The sequence below is a fragment of the Buteo buteo genome, chromosome 3, assembly GCF_964188355.1.
Source record: "Buteo buteo chromosome 3, bButBut1.hap1.1, whole genome shotgun sequence".
Lineage (NCBI taxonomy): Eukaryota > Metazoa > Chordata > Aves > Accipitriformes > Accipitridae > Buteo > Buteo buteo.
In genome coordinates, this window is record NC_134173.1 from 41,484,913 (window position 1) to 41,505,338 (window position 20,426).

General features: G+C 36.2%; 1 protein-coding gene across 1 annotated transcript in view; it reads left to right on the top strand.

Annotated features, from left to right (window-relative positions):
- The window catches only part of C3H8orf34 (chromosome 3 C8orf34 homolog), a 180,483-nt gene that overhangs the window by 39,424 nt on the left and 120,633 nt on the right, over positions 1-20,426 (top strand). Inside the window, exons 4-5 of the mRNA XM_075024344.1 lie at positions 3,359-3,487; positions 16,879-16,907. Of these exons, the coding sequence (XP_074880445.1) occupies positions 3,359-3,487; positions 16,879-16,907 (158 nt within the window). The remainder of the gene's footprint in view (positions 1-3,358; positions 3,488-16,878; positions 16,908-20,426) is intronic.

Sequence of the window (20,426 nt, forward strand, 5' to 3'; positions counted from 1 at the left end):
GCATGGAAATGATATATAATGGACTTCATACATACAGAAGAGAATCATATATTTCAAAAGATCTCAAGGAAGGGTCATATGGTCTTTATACAGTTCTGCATGCTTCACACAAAGCCATCCATTTGAAAATGACCAGTGCTTGTTTATCCTGTAGTTGGGAAGATACAAGTTTATATTTTAAAAATGTTTGTAAGCAAGCAGAAAATGAACCTTGGAAGAACAGACACATGCCATATGATGTAATGAAGTAGATTTTAGTTTTAGTATCAGTTCAGTAGTTGGAAGAGTAGGTAAGTAAGATGAACTATGTCTTCTCTAGAAGTAATAAAAATTTCAGTCAGTTCTAATTCTGCTTAACTTTCCCCTCAGTTTTGGCTCAATAGAATGAGCCAGACTCATTGTTGAAACAAATTCTATTGAAACTCAGAAATGTTCCATGACAGCATATCTGTTTTGATACATTTTCACTGAAGTATGAAATGGTTCACTGAAACACAGACTGTAGTACACCAGCATGCAGAGCAAATTTCCACCATGTTTTTGACTGGCTTCCTACCATCCATCTAGTGAGATGCAGTCCAAGCTTCCTGTGTTCGTGGGACATTTTTCTGAAACTAGGGACCAGACCACTGTCTCCTGAGCAAGTTTCCCTACTTTCCAAGGATAGAGCCTTGATACTCTCATTTTCCTGATGCAGGTTGGTCCATATACTCGGCAGCTGCTGATCCTGGAAGCTCCACAGCTGTGGAGCAGAACTTATATTTGTTTCACTCAGCTTCTGTCCCATGACAAATTTTATTTCAAAATCATATGGTTTCTCAAAAATACTGTCTTTTGGTATTTTGAAAAATGTGGTTTGTTTCAAATCCCAGCTTGTTGAAATTTTCTGCAACCTGGAAGCTCTATGGTTTGGTCATCTTTGTACATGGTTTTACAATATTAAATTACTGCCTGTTTGTATTTTGGTGGTACTGTGAGATTTCTGTGGTGTGGTGAGTTCAGTATGAACATGGAAAGAAAAGTCTGTCAAACTGCTAGTAGGATAGAGTGAGTGATGCTGTGGAATATACTGTTGGTACACCTAAGGGAGAAGATGAGATGGCTCAAAAAGCAGGCAGTAAAGGAGCATGTGATCTCAATATAAACCACAGGTGAGCAAAAATAGAGAGACCTTATTATAGAATGTCTTTCCTAGTTTACTAAATATTTATATTTGCAGTTAGTAAAGGTTTAGAAAAAATACTAGATGGAACATTTTGTTTTCTGTAAATATGAAAAAGGATGAGAAATACTGAAGTTGAGCTATTAAATTTAAGTTAATTATGCTAGGATCTATGAACAGAGGCAATTTCTGGTCACACAAAAATTTAGATAACTTTTAATGAACATAGTGGTTCCTAAACCAGGGAATTATAAATTAAAGGATTGGCATTTAAAAGTATCAATGAAAATTACAAGCTGTCCATCTAAGTAAAGGCTAGTCGTACCCTAATACCTTAAGGCCTGTATATACTCACTAGGAACCACCATAGCTCATTATTTCCATTGTCCTCAGAAGGAAATACATGACTTGGCTTTTTTGAACACAAGGCAGAACCAGACTCTGACAGTCCAACTTGCCCCTCTCTTCTCTTCTCCTTATTGAGGCTTCCTGTGTCTCTTTCTTCCTACTCTTATCTCTGTAGGTCCTTTTTAATGTCTCCTTTGTCTTCTGTCTTTGAGAATGTCTGTAATTGCAGTCTAATGTATTAGCTTCCCTAATACTTACACAGGTTCCTGAGTGGATGTTAACAGATCAGAATATACTCTGAGTTGTTAGACCCAGTATAGATGTCCAGTTTGAAGATGGCTTGGTTTATGTCTACAGAGATGGAATCACATTCTTTGTGGTGGAAGGACTGAAACATACCATTGTCCCATTTCTTTACCTGGAAAGGATGGCTATTGACTTAACTTCAACTTTCCCTCGTGGACTTGATCCAAAGTGGAGCAGATTCTATATTCACACAGAGGGCAGTCAGCAATAAGGCAAATTTCAATAGCAACAGTTATTTAATACATTTTGCAGTAGCTACCAGAACTCGAAGTCTGAGCATAATTTCCCCATACCATCATAAAAGCATTCTGGAATTCCAAATGATCATAAGATACTGCTTTTTTTGCACAGTCTGTAGGTGCCTGCAAATTTCCTTCTTACCATGTAAATGAAAATGAAGTTTGTAAGCATAAATTAGTTGACAACTGTCAAAATAGTAAATAAAAATTTCAGAGCTGTCCAGGATATATTGGACATTGTAGTCTTTGTTTCTGAAGTTGTTTTTAAGTGAGTAGTCAGCAACCATTGAGAAACGCAACTGGCCCTTTCTGTTGGGAATGTGGACTAGGCATCATCATCTTCACACCAGCATGTGCGGTTCTCAGCATGGTAATGCTGTGTTTGGAGATGACCCAACAATTGCATTTGGTGGCAAAGGCAGCAGATCGCTTCGTTCAGAACACTGGCAAAAAGAACATGTTAAACAGTGGTTCTAGAGACAGCATAATTTTTGTTTTCATTTCTACAAGTTGTTCAAAAGGTTCACATTGGTCAATGCAGCTCTGTTCATTGTGGGTCTTGCATATCTCAGAAGTTCCTTCTCTTTTTCCCTGCCACTGTAGGTGAAGTTAGCTCAGCAGTTGAGAAACTGTTATTTTAAAATTGAAATAAAGCTTTGGGTAATAGATAATGAGTAGGAGACTGTAAGCTCAGGACTGTGCTTCCCAAGGATCGAGTTTGTTTACTTTCAGTATCAGAATAAAGATTACAAGCTGTACAGCATGAGCAATAGGGACATATTTTGTTTCTCTGTTTTTATTAACTGTTACCTACATTTTATGACTTTTTTAAAAAAAGATTGTATATACTTGTTTTAAAAGCTTTATCTAAAATATTTCTCTTTCTTTTTGATAAAATGACTAGCAAAGCTAAAAGTACCAGTTACTCATTTTCATTTTGACATTTTTCCTTGTTGGCCCTAGGACACACAATTCTATTTTACGTAAATGAAGTACCCTCATATGCAATGTTTTTATTACATTTTTATGTTATTGCATTATTTTTATTAATTTTTAATTGTTAATATTAATTATTCCTGTTTACCAATTAAATCAGTTGCAAGAATCATCCCAAGTATGGATTTGTTCATAGATGTTTTCATTTTTACTTCACGTTGACCAAAGAAAATATTTCCAGCTGTTAAAATAGGAGGATAGTTAAGTAATTTCCACTCAGGGTACTTGTCATTTTGCAGCTTTTTTTCTACTGTAGGAGTCTGAACTACCAAATCTAAACTTCATCTATATATCTGTGTATATTTAGTGCCAAGGTCAATAGAGCATCCTAAATGGGATTGGAGGACAAAACCGGAGAACCATGATTTTGATGAACTAAATCATATTCTTCAAGAGAGCAAAAAACTTGGAAAAGCCCTTGAGAATCTGTCTCGCAGTAAGTTGATTGATTTTAGTTTTTTAATGTAACCATGCAGCCTGAATTGTAATTTGGAAATATGTATCAAGAAGGTGGTCTTCTATTCAATGAAGACCAAGTTCATTGACATCAGTAGTTACGTTCCTGTTGATGAGGTTTACAGAATGTCCGAGATAATTCAGCAGCTCTCCTGCTGACTGAAACTACTTGCCCTGTATCTCCTTTTTTGTTACATTAGTTTTCTGCCAGTTTAGTGAGCTGAATTAGCTCATACAAAGATCAACACAAGAGGCTGGTTAAAGGAAAATGGTGAGAACATGCAGCAGTGAGACTGCTCCTTTGGGTGGTAGCAGTTAGATTGGATTAACCTTTGTGAAACCTTAACCTCGTTGATGGAGATCAGACCTGTCATTGAAAAACAATTAGGTATTTTGTACCCTCAATTAATTCCTTCAAGTTTCCAAAAGCAATTCAAATAAATATTTTAAAGCATCTCAAGTAAATACTCAAAAACATGGTACCCAATTATTTCATAACAAAACCCAAGTATTATCCTGTAAAAGACATAGTCAAACAGGAGCCGTTTCAAAAATAACATGCTAATATAAGGAGTAGCTCTGAGAATTACTGGATATGATTTGGAATAGCTCCCCCCCCCCCCCCCCCCCCCTTTCCTGTAGAAGAGAATTCTGAAGTACATTGGTGGGAGCAAACATGACTAACAATTATCAAAGTATGAAAAGTACTCTCTGCCATGGTACATGAAAACTTAGTACGGTGTGGTCTGGGAGACATTTGAATGAGAAATACTTTCTTTCCCCTCTCATTAAATTTTATCCATGGCACTTCCTGATTCACTGGAGAAATTGCAGATGGTGAGGTCAGAAACAGAGCTGAATGAAGAATGGAAGATCTGTTTTGTGGAGAGTTTTGAGATTCAACATTTTTCCAAAATGTGTCAAGTACCCAAAACTAGTTTGCCCAAATTCCCTCTCTCCCAAATGTTTTAGGTTGATCTCAACGATTATATTCTGAGCAATTTTCATATTTATATTAATTATAGTAGTATAGTTACAGGGCTCTTTTCAAATACATTTCTAGTACATCGGTCTATCTGCCTCTAAGGAGCTAAACCACCTCCAATCAGGGTCTCTGATTTGCAGCCTCGCTATTGCCTGACCATGTTACTGTGATGGGTGCAAGTGTTGTTTTCAAGCCTTTCTCTTTTAGAGACTTGTAACCAAGCTTAACACAGATACAGAAACAGATACAGATTTTATTTTTTTTTCAATTTCAGAAAGGGTTATTTATTCACTGTCTGGAGATGCAAACCAACAAGATGTGAGAGTTCAATAATAAAGGACTAAATCCATCCTTCAATCCTACATCTTTGTCTTTCCTTGTGCATATTGTGTAGGTTCCACTGAGCTCTGGCTTCCTTATATCTAAAATACAGTTTGCAGCATTCTGTATCGCTCTTTGCCACAAAGTTTTCTAACTGAAGTGCAAAACACTGCAGCTCTTCTGGGCCCTACACTTGGACTGGAGGTGAATGTACCTGGTCAGTGTTCCTGGAGCCAGGTTTTCATAGAGTTATTTCACAAATGAAACATTCTTCAGTATTTCTTGCTAGAACTTGATGTTTCTGATGATTTATCAAGATAATATTGAATTTTAATCCTACCCCCCAGAGTGCTTTAAATCACTTGCAGCCTGATAGTAAGTTCACTTTCATGAATGTGCTCTCTGTTTCTTCATCCAGATCATTAATGGAAATGTTGTCAGACCTCTTTATGATTCCATTTCAGATCTCACAACCAGCCCTTGAAAGCTACTCAGTAAGTGTGTTTTTTCCCACCTTGCAGTGATTTCACCTAGAATGTAATTCTCTAATTTGTTTACTGCAGTATCATCTAGGACAGTAAACAAAGTCTTATTATAGCTGGAAGTGTTTTACATCTACTTCCTCCTCTTATCCACTAGGCAAGTTTCCCAGTTGATAAAGCAAGTAAACTGATTTGATGCCATTCATTCTTGATAAATTCATGTCGACTGGTTCTTATCACCTTTCCTATCCATTAGATGTTGATAAATTATTTATTTAACATATTTTGTCAAATATTCTTGCTGCTGTCAGATTTAGGCTTGCTGGTTAGTAGTTCCCCACATATTACCTTATTCTGTTCCAAAGAAAGATATGTTATTTGCTCTTTTCTGTCCTCTCTGTTCCTGAAAGACAGTTGCTAATGGATTAGAGGTTTCTTCATCTAGTTAGTTAAGTGCTCTAGAGTGAATTTCACAAGATTCTGCCAACTTGAATGTATCTAAGTCATCAGAATATCTTTCAGCTTTCCATCATCTGGTTTGCAGTTTTTCCTCTTAAAATCACTAGCATTAAGCATCTGGCCACAATTAATTTTTTTGTAAAGACTGAAGCAGTGAAAGTATTGAATACTGGGATTTCTTTGAATCTTCTGTTATTTGCTTTCCCTCTCTTCGATGTAATAGTTCTGTATTTTACTTTGTCCTCATTTCCTAGTGTATTTATAGTATCTTTTCTTGTGGCTTTTTTTGTTCTTTGATAGTTGTTACTCATTTTGCACTTTAGCCTTTTTGGTTGTATCATTTAAACACGCATCAGATTAATTCTAAGCTGTATGTCCTTGTTCCCAGTTTTTGTACTCCTGATTTTCAGATCACTTCAGGAAATAAATCTGTTCTGTGCTGTGATTTCTTCCATGTTAGGATGATATAAAAATTACAAATGAAAAATGTGAAAAGTTTGGAAAAAAAAAGAAAAATATTAAAAATAAATGTGGTTTTATTGTTCTTCTGAAGGTAGAATACAGATTGCACATAGGAAGTATCTTAGAGGGTTTCAATGAATAGACACGTCTAGAACTTTGAAATTATAAGACACATGAAACTCATTCTGTGCTGTACCCGAACAAGCATCCCATGTGGTGAATTTTACAAAAGCTATGACAAGGTCCCATAGCTACCTTCTCCAGTGTTAATGCTTGGTTTGGGCAGGCTAGTCAGTGCTTTTAATTCTACAAGCAAGTCCGTAAATTGTATGAGTCTAATGCTACATTTGATACTAATCTTGTTTCGAAGCAGTATGGGACAGGCACTGGGGCTCAACAAATAGTTGAGTATGCAAATGATCACTATGTACTATTGATGGCTTTTTACAGCACCCTTTCATTTCATTCTTCAGTATTTTAACAGGGAAGAGTGCCACATAAAACCAGATGTTTGAAGTTAAATGAATTTTCCATCAAGTCCTGGAATTCATTTTCATTTTTAAAGATGAGCTTTGGATCTTGTAGTGAGTTTCCAGGACTTCATTGCCTGCTATGCAGCTGACACAGCCCGTGAATTAAACTCTAGTTTCTATTGCTTCATTCACTATGCAGTCTAGATACCTGCTGTGAGACAAACCTGTGCACTTCACACAAAATTAGAACTGCCTGAAAGCTTTGGAAGGTGAGATTCAGGCACTTGGATGTCTGGTTTCTCCTATGTTCAGTCCTCCTAGTGATTAAAACTGAACTTCCTTATATTTGGAGCCCTCCTCCCAAGCCCCATCAAGACAATATGTGACTAATTCTGTGCTGCAGTAGATCTGAGAAATCAAAAGTGACTTCACACTCAATGTTAAAAGTATCTTACAAGTTTTGAGAGACGGGGGAAGAGTATTGCCATAATTACGATCTAAGTGTGTTGGAGATTAGTGATTTAAGTATACCGTTTTCCAGAGGCCTACCCATGTGGGAAACCTGGGTTTTGTTTGCTTCTTGAATCAGCTGTGTGTTATTGAAGTGGATTTTGAACTATCAAGTCAACTATTTAGGGGGGGCTTTGGTTTATGAAGCAACATACAGGAATATACTGTGTTTGCCTCATGCATGTTTTGTTTTCTTTGATTGCAAGGTCTCTCATCTTTATTACTGTCATCCTTCTCCATCAGCTGATCATAAGTAAGAAAAGTTCCATGCTGTTTCAAATGTATGCTCTTGTATTTCCCCTTCTGGCCTGTTTACCTTTTAAAGAGAGTTAAAATCTCCTGGATAGCTAAGGATCTTGCTCATGAATATACCTTTCCTCACCCCCCCATCTTCTGAGGATGGTAAAAATATATAACAAGAGATGGAAACCAGTGAATTATGAGTGTTTTGAGTGGGAAAAATGAGGACTAAGTCAGCAAGAGCTTGCTGCAAAGTAGGTATGAAGTCTGCCTGCTTTGTGAACAACTTTACATCTTTTATATGAACAGTTAAGTATTAGAGTGCATATTGAAAATGTGTGCATATTGGATGTTTCAAATTACACATGGTAACAGCATTAATATGTTCTACTGTGACATAAGTACTTTTTCATAAATACACATAGCCTTTCAACAGAGATAACCAACATTTTGTTCGTAATGTTTGAATCCTTGTTAAGGCCATGTGTATACTACAAATCAGAGAGGAAGAAACAAATTTATCATGCTTTGAATTCAGTGAACATTCTAAGGTCAGAAAATGGTAGTAAGTTAACATTAACCAAAGCTATTTGGTAATGAATCCAAGTCAGTTAGTTGGAGGGAATCCCAGAAATAATGCTTTCTAGCTATAACCAATAGGAAAAAAAGTACTGTTTTATTTCTTAATTTGGAAGGGGAGTAATCAATCAATAAATAGTAAATAAGAAAGCCATCTGCAGTCTAGTAGAAAATATTGCTGGAAACCATAAAGAATTGTAGAATCACAGAATGTCTGAAGATGGAAGGGACCTCTGGAGGTCATCTGGTCCCCACCCCTGCTCAAGCAGGGCCACCTAGAGCCAGTTGTCCAGGAATTTCTCATAATGTTAGAATCAGATGATGTTGTTTATGCATAGCTTAAGACAGACAAGCATAATCTTACCCTTTTAAGAAAAAGATAAAATAGTGAAATGTAAAAGCCTATGTTCTGTTTATCTTTTATGAGGAAGATGATAAGCAACAGGAGTAAAACTCTCATAACAATAAGGGTAGAACTAGTTCAAAAAAAGATCAGAATATGTTAACAAACCACTAAAATAATGTCCTCGGTTTTGTGGATGAACCTGCGAGTATGTGGGATGTGAGAAGTTTAATATATATATCATGAACTACTTCAGTGCATTTAGCAGTCTCTGAAACACATTAGAATGGGGCTTCATTTAGATGCTTCTACACTATAGGAAACTATTAATGATTTATATTGCGGTTATGGAAGATGTACTTGAATGGAATGCCACTAACATTTTTCAGACACCTCTGAATTTTCCCTCCTGATGATATAACTGATGATGATATAACTGCAAATGCACACCTGCATGACATGTAACTAGACTTTTATCAATCACCTCATGAGGGGCATTGTTTTAAGACATAATACTTCAGGGTTTTTTTTCAGTCATACACAGATGTTGATCTGAAATGGACTTTAGTCTGTAAAAATGACATATCCATGATCGGTTGAGCAACTAGCCCTAAATGTGCTCTTATAATTGAACCAAAAAACTAGTCATCAGTATTCTATAGAGGCTTTTTCCTTTCTTGTGTTCAGGCTGAACTTTAAAACCATGTTATTCTTGTGTGAGATCAATGTTTGTGATTTATTTTGAGATCGACATTTTTAGATAAGCTCAATCAAACCTTTAAGGAAGATAATTTTATCTCAGTACTGCAGCTGTTATCCGATACTGCCTTTGCTCATAAAATCCATTTGCTTTTAGTGTGATGTATGAGTAATAATACAAAATAATGATATTTTCTGAGATTGAAACAGGAAGAATGTGAACCTAATTATTGCTATTCAATTATGAAGTGGGGCTTATATGGCCAGGAGATCACTGTTACTTCAGTTATAAGTATCTTTTCCCTACAGATGTTAAATTTTTAATTACCTTCGTGGAGGTATTTGCCATTCTGATCTAGCCTGCTCTAAGCTTCAGGACTAGAGTCTCTTTTTGAGTTACAGTGTCCTTCTCTGGAACAGTATTTGGCTTGCTAAAAGTTTCCCTAATGCTATTGCAGAACTGGGGTTTGTGTGACTGTCATCTCAGGTATGGTACTTTCTAGTTCTTAGAAGAAGGGGGTTGGCATTCAGGGGGTAGTAGAAGGGTGAGCTATGACTCTGTCCTTGGCTACTGGCCATTGTGGGCTACCCACCTTAACCAGCCTACTGCAGTGTACACTTTTGCCTAAAATGAAGATTCTGCAGTGTTGATTTTTCTGTTTTGAGATGACCTTGGCCTAGGAGAGTTTCTGGGACATAGTATTTGGTGGGTACTTTATTTCTCTCTGTGATTCATTACTCATCAAACCTAATCCTGAAACCTGTATTCTCCATTGGAGCCACTCAGATATTTGGATATAGAAATGCTGCAAGTCTAAAGCACTGATTCTTTTGCTGGGAATTAATTATTTTTATTTTTTTAGAGCCACTATGGGGAGGAGAGATTAAATCTGTGTTTCCTAGATAGTGACTATACTGATGTATAGTATGCTGGTATGTTAATGCGTAGTGCCTTGTAGATACACTGTTTCCTCTGTTCTTATATGGCTAGATATTGGGAGGAATATTATCCTAATTCAAAGTGGGTACCACTACAGAAACTTGATACATAGTTGTTTAATAACATAAGGACATATGCCCCTCATTGGCAAGAACTCTGAGGTTTCGATTCAATATGCCTTCACAGAAAATCTCTGAGTTACTACTGGAGGAAATACATCTAATTTTGAAAGTTGTAAAATGACTCTGTGTAAGTAAAGGAAATAATAGAAGAACGTCTATTATGACAGTCAATGACAAATCTATTATAAAGTTCCTATACAGAAATGACTGAGCTGGTTTTGTTCTTGTGTACGTATTTTCTGGGGGAAGCGCTTTGTTTGGTGCAACCAGAGGATGGTGTGAAACAATTAATTTCTTCAGTTTACCTTGTGTTTAACACATGTTGCAAATGGGCACAGGGACTAGAATTTACTATGCTGCCAGCTGCAGTATGGCACAAGATTTTGCCATGGGAAATGCAAGTACATCTGAGATGGCCTGTCCCACCAGTGAGGGAACATATGCTTCCCCTAATTTACAATGGATAGGACAACGCATTGGGACAGTTAACTGCTGGGCAGTTGATACATGATATGGTATTCCTGTGTTCATGCTCAAGCTGCAGTATTAATAATGGTAGAATAATAATTATTGTCCTGGAGTTTGTTACAGAACCTGTGATGCACTATGAGGTTGACAGTCCAGCCATCCGCAAGTTGCCTACCCTAGACCGATCCTGAGAATGAATTTTGTCAAGTTAGTCAGAGTTGCATTGGGGTTGTCTTAGTATGTCTAAATTCTGTATGTCTAAATTCTGTATGTCAAATCCAGAAGGCTTTCTTTGGCAAGTAGTAAAACTGGCTATTGGGACCTCTGTGGCCATCTTCTGGATGTTTAGGAAAATGCATAAGGTGTTTACTCCCATTGAGCTGAATAATGGTAGTCTGGCACACATTAAAGTAGTAGCATTTTATTTTCGTATGACTGGGTACACATTAGACTTGTCAGATGTACGTTGTGCATTTAGAAAAACGTAAGTCTTAAAAAAATCTCAACTAATTTTTGTGTTATGTTTTCCTATAATTATTCAAAGACCACAAATAAGAGCAAAAATGGTAGCTATCTCTGAAGTTTCACAACTTTCATTCTATTCTTATACATACTTTATAATTTCAGGTGTGTATAGCATATATTGCAAGTTTTTAAGCTACTGTAAAGCTGATCGGGAATAATGCAGCAGGCAGGGATTTTATGACTTGCCATTTCAAAAAGACCTGAACTTGTGTGATGCCTACTGTTTTGAAAATTAATTTTATGGTGTTGAATTGAGAGCATTGAAGTGTCTAAAAATAATTTCTTCAAAGAGGAATAATACCACTGAATGGAGAGGCATTAAGTACTGGATTAATTGTATTTGTTGCAGGAGAGCAGCAACAAATACAACTCTTCTGCTAAGAACTGCATACGAAACAGCTAGGCATTTTTACGAGTCATGGAATTGTTACTAACAATGTTAATTTTTCTTTTGAAAGAAAGTTAATTTCCTAGTAAACTAGAAATTAAGCAGAGTGACCTAAGCAGAAAGTCTTGTCTTTACTGTGGAAGATAATCATTCTAGACTCAAAAGGGATAAATAAAATCATTAAAACCATTAAAACATGGTGCAGATACATTTTGGGAGGTGGCTTTTTCATCAAAGAAGATGCTATAATGCTGTAATGATCATCATCTTTATTTCTCCATTCTTACCATTGTGCTGCTGCAGATTGCCATAGGGATAGAAGATTGGGAACAGAAATCTAAGATAACTGTGTAAAGAATGGTTTTAATAATCCATGCTAATTTAAAAAAAAGGCATGACAAACAACTGGTTTAATATTTTAGGTATAAAAAAGCCGTAAGGTACATGGCTAATACAGTAAGATATGCTTTTGGGCTATCTGCTTGATGTAGGCATGATAATAGTAATTAAAGTATAATAAGTATTAATAAATTGCATTGTTATTACACTGCCTGGTAGTCATGTTTCATTTGATCCTAGTGTGCAAGACCTTTCTTGCAATCAGAGAGTATCTTGTTCATCCAGTTCTCTTAAAAAAACAAGCTATTGACAGGATGAAAGTCTTCTGGTTGAGCAAGGCTGTGCTACCATGAACAGCCCTGCTCCGGTTTTGTTGCTGATCAGAGATGGCAGTAATTGTGGCTGTGGAGCATTTCTGAAGGGCTGTGAAAGCATGTTCAGAGCAATTACTTTATTGTTCCAACACCCTTATAGCACAGAGGGTCATTACACTGAAAAGTAGAAACAAGTGCCCTGAATATGTCTGTGTAATTCACCAGACAGGTGAGTGGGCTGGGTACTTGTGACACCTGATCAAAATTCAGCATCCTTAATTACTTGTAAAAAGGAAGATTTTTAAAGACATAAAGTTGGCAGTTAGGTATGTAACTAATTCCCACTGTAAACCTTGTCTGTGAGCCTTAGCTGATGGTGGCAAGCAAACTCTCACACTGTTAGTCAGAACACTGCACTTTTTCATTGCAAAAAATAAGAATGGCAGGACTATTGTATAGTTGTCAATCATAGTATGATATAAAACTATAGCAAATGTTGTCTGTGAGAAACAGCTGCTATGAGAGAAAGGGTAAAGCACGCTCCTTTATGCCTTTGACATCAGAAGACCTTCCCCAACAAAGGCAGAACTTTTTCAACAGCCCCCTTCTTATCCAACTGCTCAGTGACTTGGGGCAGAGAAATAATGAAGCAGCCCTAAAACTTCCATTCTCTATGGTCACCATCAGGCAGAGTCAGGCTTTAAATGCTTTAAGCTGAGGGAAGTCAGAAATAGTTTTCCTAATAACAAGAAGAGGAGGCTGAGGGGAGACCTTATCGCTCTCTACAACTACCTGAAGGGGGGTTGTAGTGAGGTGGGTGCTGGTCTCTTCTGTCAGGTGGCTGGTGATAGGATGAGAGGAAATGGCCTCAAGTTTCAGCAAGGGAGATTTAGGTTGGATATTAGGAAAAATTTCTTTACTGAGAGGGTTGTCAGACATTGGAATAGGCTGCCCAGGGAAGTGGTTGAGTCACCATCCCTGGAGGTATTCAAAAAACGGGTAGACGGGGTACTCCATAACATGGTTTAGTGGGCGTGGTTGATGGTTGGACTCGATGATCTTGAAGGTCTTTTCCAACCTAAATGATTCTATGATTCTATGTTCTAACAAAGCCATTAGTTTCAAGGTTGAAGAAACTCGATGTGTCAATTTTTCTGGTATTAGGGCTTTTTGGTGATTAGGATTAAGTTGTGATGGAAAAAGGCTAGAGTTTGAGGAAGTGACTAAATTGTTAGGTAAAAAGCTTTTAGTGTGTGGACATTTTGGCTACATCTATGGGCGATTTGCCTAAACCTGAAACATAGCTCTTTCCATTTAGAGTAGTTTCATGGAATGGGCTGTCACTTTGTCTCTAGCATTCTGTGATTTTACAATGACATTTTTCTATTTAGAATATATAAAAAATAAAATTTTATATTTCCTCTTTTACGTTGTATGAAAGCCACACAGAAAAAAATGAAAATAACTGTATAAGGTAGAGAGAGCACAACCAACTATTTGCTGTCAAAGATACAAAACAGGTGAAAAGAGGGTTTTCTTTTTGAAAAATGCTGATCTCTGGATATTAGCAATTATATGAACTGGAGAGGGCGACCACTGTTACCATTACTTTGTAGAAATTCAGCTATTTTAAATTGTCAATGTATTACTTTATTTTCAAGTAACTGACAGTAACCTGTTTGACTACCAAAAAGTCAGGAGTGTGGTAAGGGTTAAAAGAATACCAGAAATCCTAAATAATCCTGTATGATAATTATGACTATCTCTAGTTGTGTTCTCAGGATTCTGGTTTTTGTTTTTTTGGGTTTTTTTTTTGATGTTATGGTAAATATACAATGAGTTTGATTTTTTGAGGAACTACTTTGTGAAAACTGGAGTCCATATTATTCTACTTGAGAACTGCACCCCAAAAATGACCTTACTGTTGTGATTTTCTGTCTACTGCACACAGGGTGCAAGGCCCCCGCCTCTCAGTTTCAGCTGTGATATTTTGTCAGTTTGGCAACTGTGAAAGAAAATTGGTGAGAGTGGAGACACACTAAGTGTGTGGTGCAGTAGTGTCTTAGAAGAAAATGAGAAGCTTTTTTACACCCACCTTTTAATGGATTAATTTATCCCTGTCTCTGCTAATGGAGTTGTATTATCAGGAACTAATGGAGTTTTGTTAATGTTAATGGGGCTCAAGCCATAACATAAAGAACTTTATGACTGACAGTATGGTAAATCCCACCTCCAGAAGAATCACTATGCCAAGATTACTGTAACAAGCTCCTTAAGAAATTTCTTCCCTAGAATCCTTTTTCTCTTCTCTTGATACCACATCAGAGAGAGAGAGAGATAAAAAGAGTTTGCAGGTTTAATTCTGTGATTGCAAAGATAAAAATTTTCTAAACTTCTAAAATTTTATTTGGGGAAGATGTCCTCAGAAACTGCTATCTCTCTACTTGCTCATCTAAGAAACACAGTTAGTTTTGGTGTCTTGCTGCTGTTTGCAATTTAGTAAAGAAGAAATTTGGGGCATTCTGATCAATTAAATTACTCAGTGTTCTCTAAATTCGGCGAAAATTCTGGGGAACCAATGGGACTTATACAAAAAAGCATTTTACTAAAAGCACTCCTTTAGATTATGGATGTTTTTCAATTTTATGTGCTTATATGTAACTTAATCAGAGAAGTTAGTAGAGCTTTTTATGTGAGGCATATAGTTGTGTGTACAGTACTTTCAATACTGATCTTCGATTAGCAACATAGGCAGTTGAATAGTAAAAGCATTTGGCATTTTTTGGAATGGAGTCTTGGAAATGGCAGGGTTACCTTTTTTGTAGTTTCTTTTGCCATACTTGAAAATAAATATTTTTAATGAGTAAGCCAGCACAGTGTACAATTGGTCTTGTATCTGATCCCAGGTTTCAAAGACCCATTCACAGAGCATCTGTGAAAGCAGAAGAAAACGGAACCAACCTCCAATCTGAGGAAATAAACCCATATCAAACCAAAATGAACTGTCTTAACATTATGGGAGATTGCTGAGAAAAGGTAGTTTGTCTGTTTAGAGAGAGCATTTGTAGTCATAAAATGGATTGACCTTGGTTATGCAAAATATATCCAATGTGATGGAGAGCTGATTGATGGAAATCAGGTTTTCAAAGTTGAGATAAAGAGAACCTTGAATTAGTTTTTTACTATCTTCAAGAGTGCAGTTATCTTCTCTCTAGTAAATGCCCATTGGGGGTTGAAGAAATTCAAAACACACTAAAGTCCTTTTGAATGATTCAGGTTGGTGCAACATGCTGATTATACTTCTGGACATTAGTGTAGTGTCTGGGCTAAATAAAACAGTCTGAAGTTATTAAAATGGGTTAATTGCTGTGAGGGGTGGAAGGGTTAGGCAAAATGGATCTTTTTCAATATAGTCTAGTTTAGAACTATTAAATAACTGAAAATATTCTGTTAACTCCTGGCATATTTGTTATGTTTTGATGAGGTCTTAAAATTATAATTGCAGTTATCCTAGGACTTCACTGTTTTTAAAACAAAAATTGATATAAGGAAGTCATCTAAACTGAGGATTAGCCATATAGAGTTAATGATTAAAAGTACAGTAAAAAAACAAGTCATATAGTTATGATATACCAAATTGTAAATAAAAAGTCATGGAAATAAGCTTACGCTGCTGCAATCTTTAGTATGATTTTAGAAGGAGTAACTCTCCCCTCAGCTGATACTACATATTTTGCAGTATCATCTCTTGCATTCCTTGGTAGAAGTTTTCCTGATAACATGATATGAATTAGAAAACAACTTTCAAGTGCGTGTTCTTCCTATGCCTGGGTACTTCTCCATTTTGTTTTCACCACCAGGAGATGCTTGTCTTTGGTTTTTGAAATGAAGTTCTAACCTGGAAATGTTTCCTATCAAACCTCATAGGAACCTGGGAAATGCTTTGCTTTCAATATATCAGAATTTTCAATGTGGTAGCATTAAATGTATGATTACTTGATCTCTCCATGTGACATGACTGAGGCATGTAGATTTGTAAAAAATTCTTGAGACCTCCTGTGCATATTTAATGTACTACAGGATAGTCATAATTAAAAGAGTTAGATGACATAATAGAAGCAAGCATAGGAAAGCGTCAGGCAGGCATCAGCAGAAAGGACAAGAGCAAATATGTTCTTGTTCAGGAGATTTAGAAAACCAGGTTTGCGTTCTATTGTGAAATTTTACTTTGAAATTTTCCTCTCTTTAAATTCCATCTGTTTTCATAGAATTGATTCTACATTGAACCATGGAAAAAGAGAGAAGAGTCATGTCCGTGTTGCCCTGTAATTGCAGCATGACGTTATGCATGCTGGTCAGGGTGAGATTTGCATAATAATGTGTCCATATGTAAATATTATGTTGCTGGTTTATTTTTAGAAAGCAGGTAGAAGTATACTTAAGCTCGTTATCACTTTACTGGTACATCTACTGTTTTCATTTCCATAGTTTTTTGAAAACTCATTTTGATAATATTGCAGCTGAGGAGAGTTAAGAGTATATTGTTTCTAGGCAATTTCACTAATGGAACAAAGTATGATACACTGTATGGTACAGCAGTGTGTACAGAACAATATGTAAACTTTTCAGATTAAACCTTACTTTTACTTACTGTAGTAAAAGATATTTATAGAAAGAATGTTTCTAAATCTTTTTCTTTTTTTTAATCTGTTTTATTTGCAGGCATTGCTATTTCTGATGAACTTGATAAGGTAAGATTTATTGTATACCTAATGAACACTACAAAAAGACAGATGATTGCAATAATTTTAGGTGATGAGAGCTGCTTCTCCCTGTCCTGGCATAAACACTTCAGTTCTATTGGGTTCAGAGGAAGTTTGCATATGGAAAGCTCTATGGGTAAGTACCATATATGTTGATACATTAAGAGCTTGATCCAGGATGGGCTGTCAACTACGGAAAAAAAAATCTCACTGCGTTTAAGAGACACTCATTGAGGCCATGGAAGTGCTTTTGATCTTGATACCAGCTTTGCTTAATATAGTCTGTTGGGTTACTTTGTGTACTTTTGGAAACATTTAGCTTTAAATACCTTTTATTCATGAAGTCATGAATTCTGCATTCTCAGATGTATTTTGTAAGAATATTTAGGAATAATTTTTGCTCCCTACATTTGATCAGGGATGCACAGGGCATAAAGATCAGTCTTTACTTCCTTGCTGAAAGGAACAAAGACTGATCTCTTCTGGTTTGGCCTTTTTGATACATTACTCAGTTAACATGAATTTTAGTTTTAGCTGTGAAGAACTCTATGCTGAAAGAGTAATCAAGCTAATTTTTCAAAGTTTCAAAGGAAGCAGAACACCTTTATCTTCCCCGTTCTCACCAGTGAACAGCATTGTGCTTCTAGTGCCAAGAATCTTGGGTTGTGTGCTTGGTGTTAGAAACCATTACTCTCAGGAAAATAAGATCAAAAGGTATATAAGACACAGGAATAATGCCTAATACAGGAGACAATTTTAAAAATATCTTTCCTTTCTCCTGGTAAAATGAGGACACGAAACTTTTGGACACAAGTGCGTATAAAATACCTCCATTGGGTTCTCCAGGAAAGGCCAATTAGACAAGACTGATCACTGTTACCATGCAGTCATGTGCATATGGGGCTGCCATTTCAAAACCATGGCCGTTACCTATCATTTTGCCCTTGATCTTGCTTTATCTCATTGTTCATATTGAGAGTATAACAGTATCTAAGTCTTCCTTCCTACTATTTCCTTAACTGTGCTCAAAAGTGATGAGAAATAGAATTAGAAAGTCCTTCCATTAGAACACTTACCCTTAAGAATATTTACGAAGAACTCCTCTTCATTTAGTTTTGTTTGCTGAAAAAAACTATGAATTACTGTTTGTGGAAGGAAAAAGACGTTTTGGGCTAGAGCTTGTTATTACATGCTTTTTACATATATTTTAGATACTTCTGTGTTAATTTTTTTTAAATGATGATAGATTATTGTTCAAAAGCATTCATTTTTTTTAGATTTAATTATTCAGTATGAAAATTGAGATGGGGAACTTTGTGAATTTCCTCAGGATCCAGTCTGAGTGAAAAGTTAATTTTCTTTTTGTTACCATATACTTCATTGTTTGTGATTTAAAATTGAAAGGTGGTGGGGGTTTTTTAAATAAAACTTGCCATTATGTTATGTACATTCGATAGCTTACATTATCTGACACTGTTACAGTACTGCATCTGCTTTAACATCTGTTTCTGATGAAGACAGGTAAATTGAATGTTCTTGAAATCAAAAGTTATTTGTAAAATAAATGAAAACCCAAGCAATAAAGCTCTTAACATGCTTCCTTTGTGCAGCGTTGCTCAACAGGCTTCCAGGATAGATTTACAGAAGCAGTGCAATTTATCATCTCCATGGGCATTAGTGAACTTCATTTCTATTTCTTGTTTGGCCCCTTAAGGATTTTTAATGGACATAAAGGCTTGTTCTTTGTCAAGAAATTAAGGATAGCCAGGACCATTCTGTGGAATCGTGCCTCCTAGGAATGATCCCTTACATGAGCTATTTCTTGAAATGTTCGTGTGACTTGTTTCTAAGTGTATTATTTGGGTTGGGCCAAAACCAACCAAAGACAACCTGATAATGGTTTAACATTAGACAGAATTTGGTTCCATTTCACCTGAGCATGTTCCCAGGCGATGTTTATTTTTCAGGTATAAAGGTAGTCAAGTTCATTGTAATTCCTTTCCCAGAAATATATGCTGATACTACAGCTTCCTTATCTAAGCTGTGGCAGCACTGAATCATTTTTCAGAAGACATTCATCTGTGGTTTGGATTAACCATTTAACACTTCAGGTGCATGTCATGGGTCTAGAACAGCATGCCCAAACTTGGCATTGGATTCTGTTAGAACATTGGCATTAGATAGTTGTCATGAGAGACATAAAACTAAACACAATAATAAATTCTTCTATACAGTCTTCCTTGCTTTATTTTCCTGATGATGAGAAACATTCCTGGGGGTTATGACAGAGCCCATAATCCTGCTGGTTTTTCTGTGGTTTAAACTATGAACCTGGAGAAAACAGAGAATGTGTATGTATGTTTCTTTATTTTTGTTTCTCATTATCTAAGTATTTTTTAAAAAATTATTTCCTTCTGCCTGCAATAACCTCTAGCTGCCTTTGTCAGGAGAGTACTTGATCAGTATTGTTGGTTGATGTAACTCCTCCTCCAGGTAATCCAGTTAATTAGTTAGTTGCTTAGTTACTCGAGCATTTAGATTTGGAAAACCGATTTGCTCTGAATTACAATCACTTTTGTGATTTTGGATGGGTGTTTCATTTAAATGGATTCTTGTCAAATATCTGCTATTATTAGCTTTTTGCCAGTACTTGGGGCTTCAGTCCAAGACAGAGGTAGAGAAAATACAGGCAGACAAGGTCTTCAGTCAAAATGGAAGCTTTCGGTTTGCCACTCTAATAAAATTTCTAAGTCCACTGGTATCTTTGCAAAAAAAAAAAAAAACCTAAGATTCCTGCAATTAAAACAGATTTATTGCATAGATTCCCTTCTTTTTCATCTGATTTACTTCAGACTTGCATAGTTTCGTGTTCTGTCTCTCTTGATTCAGTCTGCATCTCTAGGCTGTGGAAGCTATGTAAAATCAGCAACTGGCACAGCAAGTATGGTGTGTAAAGAAAGAAAATGAGAAGGGATGCCTTGTGGCTCACAGATTTTAAGGATAAAGTGCAGTATTAATATAATACGGATTTCTGAATTGACTCACCCTCCTTACTACTGAACAGAAACCATGCATGAAAGTGTGTAGTTTCCTAAAGCTCCTCAATCATATGAAGAATTTCATGTAAACAAAGAATTTGAGCTAGGATGTTAACCTTTCTGCAAAATTCATGGAATTCTAGGCTGATTTAAAAATTCTAAAGAAAAACACTGAATTCATTGTGAATTTCAGTTTTTTTCCTAAGTCTATTTGGACACTTCCCTGGGAAGTGGAAGTTCAAATACACACAGAAGTATAGAACAGACATACTACTGAAACTCTGGTGTCCTAGGTGAATGCTCTGACCATGGGGCTACTGATGATGTGCCTCCTCTAGAATTTGCTGCTGCTGGAAGACATTTGTCTATATGTCACGAAATAAACTGATATAATAAACTAATATATGTTGCACTGTAGAATGTCTGCATTGTAAGATACATTGAGGCAAAATGTAGCTAGGATGCTACA